The sequence below is a fragment of the Crinia signifera genome, chromosome 1, assembly GCF_055691185.1.
Source record: "Crinia signifera chromosome 1, ASM5569118v1, whole genome shotgun sequence".
Lineage (NCBI taxonomy): Eukaryota > Metazoa > Chordata > Amphibia > Anura > Myobatrachidae > Crinia > Crinia signifera.
Genome location: NC_139217.1, coordinates 140,534,068 through 140,549,541, shown reverse-complemented (window position 1 = coordinate 140,549,541; position 15,474 = coordinate 140,534,068). Strand labels below are relative to the sequence as shown.

Here is a 15,474-nt window from a genome sequence, read left to right as displayed (position 1 = left end):
GCTGATCTCCTGCCTGCTGTTGGTGGACAGTTGAGACTTTACTTTATTGCTTTACTTGCATTGTGTGCCCCTGTCTGTGTGGATAGTATAGAAAGGGTAGTGATTCTTCTTTATACTTCCAGTGAGGTAAATCCTTCCTCTAAGCCAGAAGTGCCTTATAGACATTCTTAATTGCTTCAGTAAACAATCTTGTTGTGTGGGATTTTCCTTATACTGGGTATCAGGGATACTCTTTTGATATTGTGATGCTATGTCATCCAAAATAAGAAGGCTATAGTGGAAGAACCATGTTCTTGTGCCTAATCTGCTTACTTCACAGCAACCAGTGCCTCATGCGCCCAGTCGGCTTCCCCTCCTCTGGAGCCTATATGGTTGTTTACCCTGACTCGGGTAATGGTGTAGCTAGTTGACCACCTTGCTTCTCAGCCTCCACCCACCCCTCAGGTTATGGCACCTCCACCCGCCCCTGCAGGGGTTGCCAACACAGCTGTCATATCAGGTGGTGCCACCGTGGGATCAATCCTTAACACAGTCTGTCCAAGGCTTGACCCAGATCTTTAGCCATTGAACACATCCTCCAATGCAACGGGCATCGTACGTGCCCTTGTGCGTAGGTTTCAACTGGCCAAACACTTTTTCTTTCTATCCACTTACTCTCAAGGAACAGTCTTAGTGGGAAACTCTTCACCAGCGCATACCTTATCAATATTACTTCCCTGTTTGTATTGTGGAGAAGCTTTTTTGGGGAGTTTTCCCAATAGGCTTTTTTAAACAATTCCACAGTAAGAATGTTAAGCATCCATCTATATCATAAGTCCATATGCAATAGAGATAAGCATCACTGCTTAGCATTTAACATTGTCAGTACCCATCAGGGTGGGTGTACAATGTAAAATCGGGTCTGGGTGCGTGTACAATTTAAAATCGGGTATAATCGTGTCTCATCACATCGAGCCCCACGAGGGGACGCGTAATACTTGTGAAGTGATGCGGGCCTCGCTGCGCTCGCCACACTATATAAAATCGACTCCACGCCGACGTGGATAGTGGGGGTATGAAAAGGTCGGAGGACTGCGCTCGCCACGCTTCGGGTTGGCGTTTATAGTGGGGTGGCGTTAACAATGGGGGGCATTTAACATTGTCAATATCCATCAGGGTGGGTGTACAATGTAAAATCGGGTCTGGGTTAGTGTACAATTTAAAATCGGGTATAATCGTGTCTCATCGCATCGCATCCGATCATATGGCATAACATGCGACGCAACGTGATTTTGTGGTTGTACAATGCCCTGCGATGGAAATGGGGGGCGTCTAGATAATACACAAGTACCGAAACTACTGAGGAGGAAAGGGATCTAGGAGTCACTATTTCAAGTGACTTAAAGGCAGGAAAGCAATGTAGCAATGCAATGAGGAAGGGTAGTCAGATGCTTGGTTGTATAGGGAGAGGAATCAGTAGCAGAAAAAAAGAAGTAATAATGCCACTTTATACTGTAGGTCATTGGTACGGCCTCATCTGGAATACTGTGTCCAATTCTGGAGACCATATCTTCAGAAGGATATAAAAAGAGAGTGTACAAAGAAGGTCAACTAAAATGGTTCATGGCCTACATCACAAAACTTACCTGGAAAGACTAAAAGATCTTAACATGTATAGTTTGGAGCAGAGTAGGGAAAGGGGGGACGATAAAAATCTTCAAATATATCAAAGGTTTTAACATAGTACAGGAGGGAAATTTTCTTCAAAGGAAAATAAGTAATAGAACACGAGGACATGCACTGAAACTGGAGGGAGGTAGGTTCAGGGGAAATGTTAGAAAAAATTACTTCACAGAAAGGGTAGTGGATAAGTGGAATAGCCTTCCATCAGAGGTGGTAGAGACAAAGACAGTAGAACAATTTAAACATACTTGGGATAGGCATATGAATATCCTTACACAGAAATATGGATCAAAAAGGGTTGAGATTACCTGAAGGATAAAAAAGGGGCAGACTAGATGGGCCAAATGGTTCTTATCTGCCGTCAAATTCTATGTTTCTATGAAAACTCATCCCAGCTGCTGCACCTGCACAGAATTTGATATATCCACTCCTATTATATTCCTAAGTGGGAAACTCCTCCACCAGTAGACGCACACGTGGTGCGTTTGGTACGTTCTTCACTGAAGGACCCCACAGATGGGAAACATTTCTAAAATCTGCATATTCCTATGTAGGTACAATTGCTAGGCTGGCACTTGCGTCGGCTTTAGTTAATAAGGCTATGTCTTCCTGGCTTGAGCAACTTTAGCACAGCCTCTAAGGACCTCATGCATATCTGCAAATCCACAAGTTTCGCATGGAGTCCCTGTGCTCAATTATTATTTCCCTGCAGCCAGAAGATTACATGCATCCCTGGACATCCAGGATGCCTATCTACATGTACCAATCAGACAGAATCATCAAATGTTTTTCAAGTTTGCTTTCAGAGACCAACATTATCAATTCTGGGCACTACCATTCGGTCTGGCCACAGCTCCTCAAGTCTTCACCAAGATCTTGGTGGTGATAGCGGCAGATCTACGGCGCAAAGGTGTGAGGATTTTACCATATCTAGATGACCTGTTGCTTCTTGGTCAGTCTCAGGAAGAACTTTAAACTCATATTCAGACCTCCATTCTCAGTCTTCAGTCTCATTGTCGGAAATCATCTTTCACACTTTCTCAGGAAATGCATCATCTGGGAGCCGTTTTTGACTCCAGGGTTCATTGAGTTTTGTTGCCATTGGACAAGCTCACACTGCTCCAGTCCAGAATTTGTCACCATCTCAAGATAAGCAGGGTGTCCATACACTCCTGCATGAAGGATTTGGGGTCCATGGTGGCAATTTTCGACATGGTCGAATATGCCCAATTTCACTCCCATCCCCTTTAATGGGAGACTCTCAGACAGTGGGATGGTACTCCACTCAGAATAAAAACACAGATGTTTGTTCTGCCACCGAATGTGCGCCTCTCCCTGACTTGGTGGCTCTTGCAATCCAATCTGGACCAGTTTAGCCAGAGTGGAACTTGCTTACCATCGATGCCAGCTTGCTTACCATCGATGCCAGCCTTCAGGGTTGAGGGGCGCTGGTAACGGGTCACTCCTTCCAAGGCTGTTTGTCTCTTCAAGAGACAATACTTCCAATCATTGTTTTGGAGCTGATGGCGATTTACAAAGCGATCTTCAAAGTCCACTCTCTTCTTCAGGGTTGTAAAGGTACAATCAGACAATGCGACAGCTGTCACTCAACTCAACTGGCAGGAAGTTACCAGCAGTTGTGGAGCAATGAAGGAGGTTACTCTGATCATTCTCAGGGCCAGAAAAACATCTGCCAGCCTTGTCGGCGGTCTTCATACCCAGGGTACTTCTTCAGTTGGCAGGACATACACTCCAGGAAGTGTGCTTTCCACCCAGACTTCTTTCAGATGCTGGTTTGTGGGTGGGGCCTACCTGACATAGACCTCATGGCTTTGAGACACAACTGCTATGTAGCCAAATTCGGTGCTCGAGACCCAGAGGCATTCCTTGTGGATGTTCTGACCGTTCCGTGGACATTCCCGCTGGTGTATGGCTTTACTTTTCCCTGATCCTTCGAAATGCAAGCAGAAAGGGGAAAAGATGATCCTGGTGGCTCCGGATTGACCACAGCAGCTGTGGTACGCTGATTTTTGGGCTCTGTCTGTAGATGCTCCATGGCGTCTTTCTCTCTTTCTGAACCTTCTGTCCTAGGGCCCCTGTCTACATCTTAAGAAAGAAAGGTTTTCCCCCAGAGGTTTCAGGCTTGTAAACCCTCTTCGGACAGAGTCTAACACATACTCTTTGTTTGTGTTGATGGATCCTCTCAAAGCAAACCTTGGCCAGGTGGCTCTGATGATACAACATGCTTATTCTATGGCAAACATTCCTATTCTGCTGGGAGTTACTGATCATTTCTTTAGCTCTGTAGGTACTTCGTGGGCAGCTTCCGTGGGAGCTTCAGCTGAACAATTGTGTAATGCGTTCCTGCCACTAATAGGGACAGCTTTAGGATGACCCACTGTAAGGATTCTTCCTGTGCCCTAGTGAATGAAAAAGAAAATAGGATTTATGGTCTTACCTTGGTAAATATTTTTCTTTGAGTCCATAGGGGGCACAGGAAGCCCTCCCTCTCACTGCTGACATGTGGGGGATTTGCCTATATTGGTAGTGTGGGTGGTTTCGACTCCCATAGGTCTGGTAGTGCTTGTGTGTTTCATGTGTCTTCCATCTCCCTTGCCAGCTCCTTTCTTGGGCTTGCTACTAAACTGGTGGGCAGGCACTGTGGGAGTCAAAGAAAATGATTTACCAAAGTAAGCCCATAAATGCTATTTTTTTTTTTTTTTAAATTCGGTAATTTTTATTGAAGATATTTTGTTCATTTAACAACAAAAACCCCATAACGATGATGTAAGTAACCAGAGCATCAAAAGGAATAGCATATATAACAGGGGCAGATATAGCTTTGGCATGCATACATATAGGGACATTTTTTTTTTTTTCAATAATAATACAGACAGTAATATTGCATTATATCGGCAGGTGTGCAAGAGGAACCCGCAATATCCAGAGTGTTACATATAGACATAGGCATGTATGTCAAACATACGTAGTCACGCACAAACAGCAGGATTTTATAGGACTTTCACCACTCCAGGAGTGAGAGAAATATACAGCAGTCAAATACCCGGAGGCGCCATCCGGGTCTTCGGGAATGGAGGGAAAAAGAAGGTACAGCAAATATAGAGATATACTGTATCAGGCTCACCGTACCCCACCAACCTATAACACAGAATTGTTAATTGCCACTGTCCAATTGCAATTAAGTATAGATATATCCCAAAATAAACCATAGTAATGTAAGAAAAGAAAAACCCAAACCGAACCCAAAGCAACCCCCCATTAACCCCCCACCCTGTATATCCCACCCCCAACCTGGGAATACCTGGAGCCCTAAACCTAGCAACCTACCCTCTAAAACCCTCTAAACTACACTAACTAACCTAGAAAAGCCCCCCCCCCCCCAAGAAGGTAGTAAATTAGTGGTAATAGCCAATGGCGGTCCTAAACCACCTAATTAGCCCTCTTACCCACAACTAACTTACCCCTCATATCTCACCCACCCTACCAGTAAGAATAGCAATCGTATAAGCTGGAGGATATAGTGAAATGCAAAAAAAAAAAAAAGAAAACAAAAAGAAAATAGCAGCAGCCACCTCGGCACATAGAAATGACCATCCTCACAGAAACAGAATACGCATTAATCATTATAATGTATAGAGAGCAGGATATTAATTAACGACAACCATAAGCGATGAATATGAGAAAAGGGAACAAATCGACTTAGGGGAGGTCAGCAATATTAATGGAATAGAGATTATTAGTCCGGCCATTTTTCCATGCTTCCAGATGTATATGTCATTTCAGGAAAAAATAAGTAAAAACCCAAAATTAAACCCCCATCCCAGTAAAACCCCCCTCCCTGTATAGCCTACCCCCAACTAGGTATACTTGGATCCCGTAATACTTAACCTTACTATCCTACCACACTAACTTATTAAATAAACCCCCCCACCCACATGGAGGGACAAAGTACTAATGACCTAGGATTAAGAGAATGCTGGCTCTCCCGCCATAGCAAGTATATCTGGCTTAATGTATGTCAAAGGTATCACAGATAATGAACATAATCAAAGGGAAATTGTAACCAATAACATAAAACAAGAGAAAAAAAAAAAAGCAAAAACAAAAATTAGAGATAATGGAGTTATCCAAAGCATAAGATGGTTCAGCCATGGTCAAACAAAACCGGTACGGACAGACCTGCCATTGCAATTAAGTGGAGGACTGTCTCAATCTGGCCAACTTGAAGTGACCCAAAAGTATAGCAACAGGGTACTAGTCCCTTGTCTTAGAGGTGTAGGAGCGGTGACAAGAAGTCTCTCACATGCAGATCCACGATATATCCCGTTGGGCAACAGGATAAATAACGACATCGGTGTAGAAGGGGTGACCACATCATAAAGTCCGGATAGGTAGGGAGTAAAGGTTTGTAGGCCGCGTGGAATCATCTGGTCGATTCGGTTTGGAGTATGGTCAAACACACACGTAGTGTAGCTTGCAGGATTAGCAAAGGCAATCAGAACGTTGCAGGGAGGTGTAGTACATGTGTTGTTAGGATCCAGTATGTTTGGAATATGCAACAGCACGGCGTCAGTCGACAACGGAGAGGGAACAGAGAGGGACCTGCTCCACTTCTTGCCAAGAAGCATGGAGTCTTCTGCGTCGATCTCATTTTTGTATTGATAGATAAATACCTCTCCCTGGGTGGCAGCAGGATGTTCGCTATCAGCAGACCCGTAGCTGTTAGGTGCAGCAATGGCTAGATCAATGGTGCCAAGCATTGGAGCTGGTATGGCCGATGTTAGTTCATTGTGTATTAGATGAATCTGGTGCAGGAGCCTTAGACTGGAATCCTGAATGTGGTTTATAATGTGTAGGACATCCATGACAAAGCAGATGGAAAGAACAGCACTGTGTCGCACTAAGCAGAATGGAGTCGTCAAAGGAGCTAATAGGAGAACTGACCTGGTGGAAATTATGCAGAGTAGTCTTTAGCAGCAGAATTACACTTCTCCTGGTCTATTAGACTAGAAATTTTGTGAGCAGGAGATAAACAGGTCGTTGTAGTACTAGTAGTCACAGGTCCACTATGTAGAGACTCACAAGCAGGAGGCTCCAAGATGGCCGCACTTCGTCTTCAAGTTCGAGGACTTCGCAACAAGAGACCAGGCAGCACCGGGAGATGACAGGGTAGTTTATAGTCAGGGAGCCGAGGGCAGCAGTCCCGGCCGCTAGGCACGATACCAGTAATGCCGCAGCACACGGCGCCCTCCAGCAGGACAGCACAGCCCGGAGCGTCACGCCGGCGGGGCCCCACCGGCGAGAGCGCCAGGCCTCGGGGAGAGAATCCACGGATAGCGCAAGCGGAGACCTCACTCAGCTGCAGCTTGAGACACATGGTATATTCCCCCGGCTCCAAGTGTTGAAAGTGGGGAGATAAAGCCGTCGAATAAGGTACTTTCAGGAGATCCCATAAATCCTATTTTTAGCTCTTTTTCCCCATCTGTATTTTCACCAGAACGTTTTCATGTTTGTATATTTAACCTATTTATAACATTGGAGCCATCAATTTATATTGATCTTAGGTCTGAATGCTGCATTTCTTACTCTACAACATATATTTTTCTATGTTCATATATAATGGACAATGGGCAGCAGAAATATGATAGACAATACATGACTGCTATTGCTCAGCATAATCGTCTGATTTTGGACGTGGGCCATTTCATTTTCTAATCATGTAGATTCTCTAAATGTATTATTATGTAGATCTGAAATTTAAAGGGAATGCTTGTTATATTTTCATAGACAACCTTCCATTATATTTATTGATGAGCTGGATGCGCTGTGTCCAAAAAGAGAAGGGGCGCAGAATGAAGTGGAGAAGAGGGTGGTAGCTTCATTACTCACGCTGATGGACGGGATTGGCTCGGTAAGTTTATTGTTCCCTGATATTGTTTTAATTCAGTGGATAAAAGATTAAACAACCTTATAATATTGCGGTTATTCAGACATGATCTCTGAGCTGTGAATTGGGTAGGCTGGATGATAATTGAGGTACTTGTTTAGTTTCACGGTGGCCGATATATTGGATGCGATATCGGCCGATCCGATGAGATTTTTTTACCTGTTCATAACCCCACTATCCACTACGCATAGAGTTGATTTTATATAGTGTGGTGAGCACAGTGATACGCGTCCCCTTGCGGGGCGCGCTGCGCTCGCCACGCTTTGGGCTCAGCGGCTCGCTGCGCTCGCCATACTATATAGAATCAACTCCATGCATAGTGGATAGTGGGGTTATGAACAGGTAAAATATTGCATCGGATCGGCTGATATCACATCCGATATATCGGCCGCCGGGAAACTAAACAAGTACCATTATTGATTGACTGTGCATGCATTAGGATTAGAGCATGCATGCACGAGGCCAATCCAGCATCTTAATTGCAAGCCGTTAGCAAGTTGATTGACATGAAGCCGGCAATTGTTGGTGTTGCCTGCCCATTTTCTGGTAGTGTCAGGGAAAATGCAAGCGTACCCAGGGGTGGTGTGTTACATCAGCCACGGCCTTGTTCAGCCTGTTTCACCGGTTGAGTAGGTTCTGGGTTACAAACAGACTGCACACACTAAGGAAATCATTAGATGGTGAGTTGCGATCTGCAGTATTTTTGCAAGCCCTTTGCAGCCTTGAAGCCAAAAAACAGGATAGATACAGGGATAGGCACAGCAGAATAGATTATAAATAGACAGCATCTCATTCAACACATATGGTTATACAGTTCGTAATTCATGGATCTATCTTGTTTCGCACTGTAGTAAAGTCTGACACCTATCGTCTCCCCTAGGATTTATGGTGGCCATACACTGCTGCGATGTCTCACAGCAGTGTACGGCGAGCCGCCCATGAAGGGATGCATGCGATCCATCACAATTTTTTGTGATGGATGGCACGCGACCCGGCTCCCCGTCTGTAAGATGGTATTTGTATCAACAGGTTTGAAATACATTGAGTTATTCAAGTGTAGATCTGCGCTCTGACTTACAGCCATGTCAAGATTGTATACTAATAATTCATATATGCAGGAATATGTAAACTTAATAGAAGTGTCCCAGGTGTTGATTTTTAGCCATTGCTGTTTGAAAGCTTTCTTGATTACTAGGCCATATAGTGAAAGATATCATCTATGTATCGGCAATATAGGGGGTTATTCAGACCTGATCGCTGGGCTGCTAATTTGCAAAACCTTGTAATCAGGTAACCCCCCAGAAAGAGTGAAATCCTGCCCTGTGCAAGCCTGCAAATCGATGTGCATAGTTTGTGAATGGCTTGTGAAAATTACTCAGATAGGTGATGAGCAGCTAATCCATATGCAAGACGCTCACCATCAAATACTTTTTGTACTGTGATTTATTTACTGTATATTTATATATCCACACGTTCCAACACAATAAACAATTGCATTAAACACTGAATTGTTTCACCAATTTGGTAGTCCCAGAGTGCCGCTTTACATGTGGATTTTGCTTCATTGCGGGACAGTTGCTTTGAAAGGGTGTGCAGGGAACTCTGTTAGTTCATGCAAGTCAGCACGGGCAGAGGGAACAAGTCTAATACCTTGTTCGCATAGGAAGCAGTGGGGTACTGCAAACTGTTGCCATCGGAAGATGGTATAAATTCCTCCCAAAAAGTTTTGGTTTTCAGAGTCCAGTGAATGAAGGTCCCCATTCTACAGTATGGGGACCACGACCAAGATAAAATAGAAGCAGGAGGCGTACGTGATTGTGTTACCACTATAGTTAGGACCTCCAATACAGGGATTTTCAAATGTAAGTGTAAATTACCGTTTACACTGCATTTTGTGATGATCAAAAGGCCCCTTAGTACCTTTTTCAATGTATTCTACTTTTTCTTGTTTCCATCCCCTCCCTCACATTTTATTCTCTTTGCCATACACAGCTGCCATCTTTCCAGTAATCTTATTCCCCCTCCTTTTGGAATACATTAATTGGTAGGCATTATAACCACTAAGTACTTGTATTTCACATTTGTTTTTCATATGCCTATATCTTAGGAAGAAAGCCAGGGTCAGCTATTAGTGCTCGGTGCAACCAATCGGCCTCATTCCTTGGACAGCGCATTACGTCGTCCGGGGCGATTTGACAAGGAAATAGAAATTGGTGTCCCCAATGCTCCTGGACGTCTGGACATCCTCCAGCGGATACTTGTGAAGGTCCCACATCAGCTGACAGGAGTGGAACTGCTGCAGCTAGCAGACAGTGCCCATGGCTATGTGGGGGCAGATTTAGCAGCACTGTGCAAGGAGGCAGGTTAGTACATATATATATATATATCATGCACATTCTATAAAAAGGATTGAAAATAATATTGCACTTGTAAGTTATTCCTGCGCGATTTCAATGTTAAATGCCCAGGCAGACCCGATTTTTAATTGTTTCCCCACCCTGACGGGTAATAAGTATGTTAAAATGCCTCCCCATTATTAACGCCACCACACTATCAACGCCAACCCGAAGCGTGGCGAGCGGCGGCGGTACGTGTCCTCCGACCTTTTCATACCCCAACTATCCACGCCGGCGTGGAGTTGATTTTATATAGTGTGGCGAGCGCAGCGAGCCACCGAGCCCGAAGGGTGGCAAGCGCAGCGAGCCCCGGGAGTGGACGCGTAATACTTGTAAAGTAATACGCGTCCCCTCGCGGGGCTCGCTGCGCTCGCCATGCTTCAGGCTCGGTGGCTCGCTGCGCTCGCCACACTATATAAAATCAACTCCACACCGAAGTGGATAGTAGAGGTATGAAAAGGTCAGAGGACGCGTACCGCCTCCCTTCCCAGGCTCACTGCGTTCGCCACACTTCGGGTTGGCGTTGATAGTGGGGTGGCGTTAACAATGGGGGGGCATTTAACATTGTCAGTACCCATCAGGGTGGGTGTACAATGTAAAATCGGGTCTGGGTGCGTGTACAATTTAAAATCGGGTATAATCGCGTCTCATCGCATCGCATGCGATCATATGGCATGCAATGCGATTTTTTGGGTTGTACGATGGCATGCGATAGAAATGAGGGTGCCGTGATAATACACAAGTACCTCAGATCCTAAAGTGCATTTTAGACCCAGGTTATTCCTGGGTTAGTGCATTTTGATGCCTTTCACAATCAACCCAGGTCCCCAATGTTAAAAAGTGGTAATGTGATTTTAAATGCACTTTCTTGGCTCATATTTATGATGTCTGACACATAAAACAAAAGGAGGGGCTGGGTAAGGCTATGAGCAGTGCCGCAATCATGGCCGACAGAGCACACATCACAGCACATATTGCTGAATTCATGATTGTTACCGCCGAACTGCTGGTGGATTTTGCCTGTGATTGGATTTTGGAACCGGTTACAGTCTGTAGTATGTTCTACAGCTATTTAAGAAGGTGTATGAGGACAAACTTTTTGGCTATATTTGCAAAAGTGAATCTAGTTGTTCCGTGTAGCTACAAAGTGACTCTCTCTTGCTCCTGTATCGCACAGTGCAAGAATTGCCCCCATCCTGATTAACTTCTCCAACTGGAGTGTAAAAACCTTGCCTTCCCTTAAATGTTGGCATCCTGGCCTATAAAATCATGGTCTTTCCCATAAAACGGGCGAGCATTTGTGCAAAAGCACATGACATCACATAAAAACATTTATACTGTGGGTTTTGGTTTCTGCAAGGTCATTGCTGAACCATGCAGACTTTGTTCAGTAACCTGCCATGTTATTCTGAAGCCATGAAAAAGTTGGTGTGAAAAGATACAAGAATTTCTTACTATTTATTTTATTAAAAAATGTTCTATACTCCGTAAATACAGCACAGCATTCTCTTGGAGAATCTTCCATGTAACAAAGCTGGGACTGTAAAGCCAATGTGTATTCCTGCTGTCTAGTGTACTGTTGCTTTCCTGTGTCGTGCTTAGCAATTGTGACATAAGATCTTTTACACTGCTAAATAAGGTGAAAAGACAATTAGGTAAGGCCAAGTAATATTATAATTAATGATGCGTTTATAGTGTTCAGTGTTGTTCAGTGTCTGTTTTCTAGCTGGTGTGCATCGTACGAGTAGCTATGTGATTTTGCAATCCCATATTATAAACAGCTACTGAAAGAATTTATTTCTCTCCAACTCTTTGTGACTTTTACCTTGTACGGTGCAATGAAATGAATAGCCCAGATTTCATGATATCCAAGCAACTGTAAAGAAAATATGTAACTAGCTCTCGGTCTTTAAAATGGCTTTACCAGTAAAAATAATATTTTTACTTTTCCCCGCTGCAATTTTTTATGCCCTCTTTCTTATACTATAAATGTCATTATTTTTATTTTATACTTCCCTATCCAATGACTCCTGATCCAGCTGTTTTGCACACTGCTTAGAAATGTTTTGATTGGTCTGTGGTTTCCAGGCATCTTTTCTGACCCTTAATGACTCTGTTATGCTAGCTTTTACTATATGTTATGAAATATGACATATTAGTTACTGCTTTGGAGAATAAGGTAAGACAACAGGTTGGGGGTAAGGGGTTTTTCATTTTCCAGCAGCATAACAGATCCCAAGATAATAGTAATTGCTGTAAACTAGAATATTATGGAAGTGGTGCCAAGCCAGTTGGTGAAAGTAAGGGCATAGAAAAGAGAAGTATATCCCGTACAAATGTGAAAATAACAAAATATATACCTCAACAGATATAAGCAGAAACCACTAGAATCAGAAACTAGAGTGTCTAGTGTGGTGGACGGTGTTAGCCTTTAAGTGTTCATTCCTGCTCCCTGCCTGGGGTGTTGCTGTTTGCTGTGGTGTTTCTAGCACAGGTCTGGTTTGCATATCAGTGCTGATATACAGACCACACTGTGCTAGAAGCACTACAGCAGACAGCGACACCCCAGGCAGGGAAGAGGAACTGCATGGGTTTTCCAAGATAGCGGGTGCTAGAATGAACACTAATTGTATAGGATGCAGCTGTTTCATCAGTCTTTATTGGCATTGGAGATGGTACTGTGCGGGCACTGTCAGTGCTTCTCCCAGTGGCCCCCATGGCTAATTCATTTTTTTCCACAATCTGAGTGTCAGAGCGGACAGCCAGGGTCACTGCTGTGGTGTGGCAATGATATCAGCAGCTGTCAAATTATACACCTGCTTGCACATCAGTGACCTATCTTACATGGCGCCCCCATCATTTACCACACATCAGAATAGTAAATAGGGGTGAATTGTACATAACTTGAACTGATAATGGCAGTTCATACATCTACACCTTTATTACAGACCTTTATGCTAGTAGGGGGGTGGTGTTGTTGTGTGGAGGGAAACAAGACAACAGGAAGCCACCTAAGTAGTGGTAGAAAGTGAAATTAACGTATACAATTTAGTAAGATTGTGGTGTGAAATATATTTCAGTATAGAATAAATCTCCTACATTCAATTTGTTTTGCCCCATGTTCCAGAGAAGAGCTCCCATTAGAGAGCAGGAGCACAATCCAATACATTTTGGTCACATTTAAAAGCTAATTGGCTGTTCCTGTTGGCTCCTATAAGATTCACCCCCGATTGGCTGTGATAACTTTGACGGTCACCAAACCACTGACACCAGCTTCCTCTGCTGCAGTGATAGCACTTTTTGGTCCACTGATTTGAACTAATTAGCTATCGATTTTGACTATATATATAGTAAAAATCGATAGTCAAAATTGCACTGTGTGTACACACCTTAAGGTGCTGTTAAAATCAGTGTGAACGCAGAGCAGAGAACAGCTCATCAAGTGTGAGAGAAGAGTAATCACTAGTAACCTTAGGCAAAGATACTGTAATGCATAATATTACATAACAGATTCATGTTACTTTATATAGGAAGTTTGCTTTAGCTGCAGGTTTTATTCTTGTAGGTGGAATGTTGTATGCCTTTCAGGTACCTGGACCAAGTTAACGCTTAGGCCAGGGGTTCCCAAACTTTTTGGAATCACGGCGCCCTAGAGCATCAAAATATTTTCAAGGCACCCCTAGGCCAAATGCTTCTTATCGAGAAATTCAGGAAAAAAATATTAAATGAAGTGCATTGTGTTTATATGTCACATGTTATGTGGTGAGGGACAGGATTTGCTTCTGTTTGTCCACTTATATTATGATTGGCAGCTACAAGCACTGGTTTTGCCTGGACATTGACCATAAATAATATGAATTGATCCTAGTCCACCAACCCAAGGCACCCCTGCAAGTGTCCTGACTCCTGAGGCACCCCTGCAAGTGTCCTGAGGCACCCCTGCAAGTGTCCTGAGGCACCCCTGGGAGCCTAGGCACACAGTTTGGGAACCACTGGCTTAGGTGGTAAATAAGCACTGCCATATGGGCCTGGACTGAAGAAAATCTTTCCTCTATGGGACAGATTCAATAAGTCGTGGGTTCACCCACGGCTAGTTGCTCTGTCATGAGCAATTCAATAAGGCTGTAAGGATGCACTTGTCTGAGTTAAATGCACATGTGGGGAAACTCCTACATTCTGGCACTTATCACGGATTGTACGGGGTAACGTGTTCCCTGCAGGTTTACCACAAATTGAAATCCCAGACGAATGTAGTATTTGGTATTAAACATGTAGCTTTATCTGTGCTACAAACAGTGTGGGAAATGTAATCTAACCCTACATGTAAGGAGATCTCTTGTGACCAGATCAATAATTGGGGAAATGCAGGTGTAATTTCCATGTGCCACAGGAAAGGTTAATTCCTCTGCTATTACAGCAATATCGGAATCCCATAGTCCAGTGAGAATTTGGTATCCTAAAGCACCAAACATGGATTGGTCCTGCAATGTCACTTCGCCCCATGCTCGGGGAGACATGACCTTTTTCTTGTTCCTGAACTCAGGCTGTTTATGGTTTATTTTGCCTGTTGCTAGTCCCGGTCCTGGACTGTTCTTCAGCCTCATCCCTTATATAGTTCATCATTTGTACCCCTTGACTCCAATTTACCAGCCTGTATCCAAACTTGCAAGCCATGTCCAGTGCTTGCCTGGGGTCCTTGACCAGTAGCAGAGCCCACACATCCTCATTGGGTGTTCATGGTGAAGGACTGTCCCCTATGGACTTCTTGATCTTGGTCCAAGTAATTTCAGTATGGACTGCCTCTGCCGGAATCTACTTTTTTAACATAGGAGTCAATCCTGTGAATTGGGAATGGTGTGAGGTGCAGTTCCCATGGCACCTGATTTTGCACCCTTTGCAGGCTGGTATCATCCCAAATTCACTCAAAATTGCTCGCTATCTTATGGGGCCTGGCGGCTGCTGTGATGATTTGCATAAGTGGATTAATTGCAAACAATAGGATTGACCCCGTAGAGTAAACAAACAGTGCAGTATAAAAGGAATCCAAGCAGCAGTAGAGGGGCAAACACCAAATAATGAAATAAATGGGTACTTGTTTCCTAGCATGGTGCCCATCGCATGGTATACCATAAGACTAAATATGGTATGCGATGCGATGCGACGCGATGTTGTACAATAAAAAATTGTATGGCATCGTATGCCATACAATGGCATACAATGCGATGGTATATGAATTTTTATTGTACAACCACCCTGATGGTTCCTTACAATGTTAAATGCCCCCCCACTATCAACGCCAACCCGAAGCGTGGCGAGCGCATCGAGCCCGCGAGGGGCGGCGGTACACATCCCCCGACCTTTTCATACCCCCACTATCCACGTCGGTGTGGAGTTGATTTTAGATAGTGTGGTGAGCGCAGTGAGCCACTGAGTCCCGCGAGGGGACGC

At 44.0% G+C, this 15,474-nt stretch overlaps 1 protein-coding gene across 3 annotated transcripts in view; it reads left to right on the top strand.

Annotated features, from left to right (window-relative positions):
* Nucleotides 1-15,474, top strand: part of AFG2A (AAA ATPase AFG2A) — a 407,538-nt gene that overhangs the window by 30,029 nt on the left and 362,035 nt on the right. For all 3 annotated transcript variants that reach the window (XM_083174281.1, XM_083174291.1, XM_083174301.1), the window contains exons 8-9: nt 7,471-7,594; nt 9,738-9,993. In XM_083174281.1, the coding sequence (XP_083030407.1) occupies nt 7,471-7,594; nt 9,738-9,993 (380 nt within the window). The remainder of the gene's footprint in view (nt 1-7,470; nt 7,595-9,737; nt 9,994-15,474) is intronic.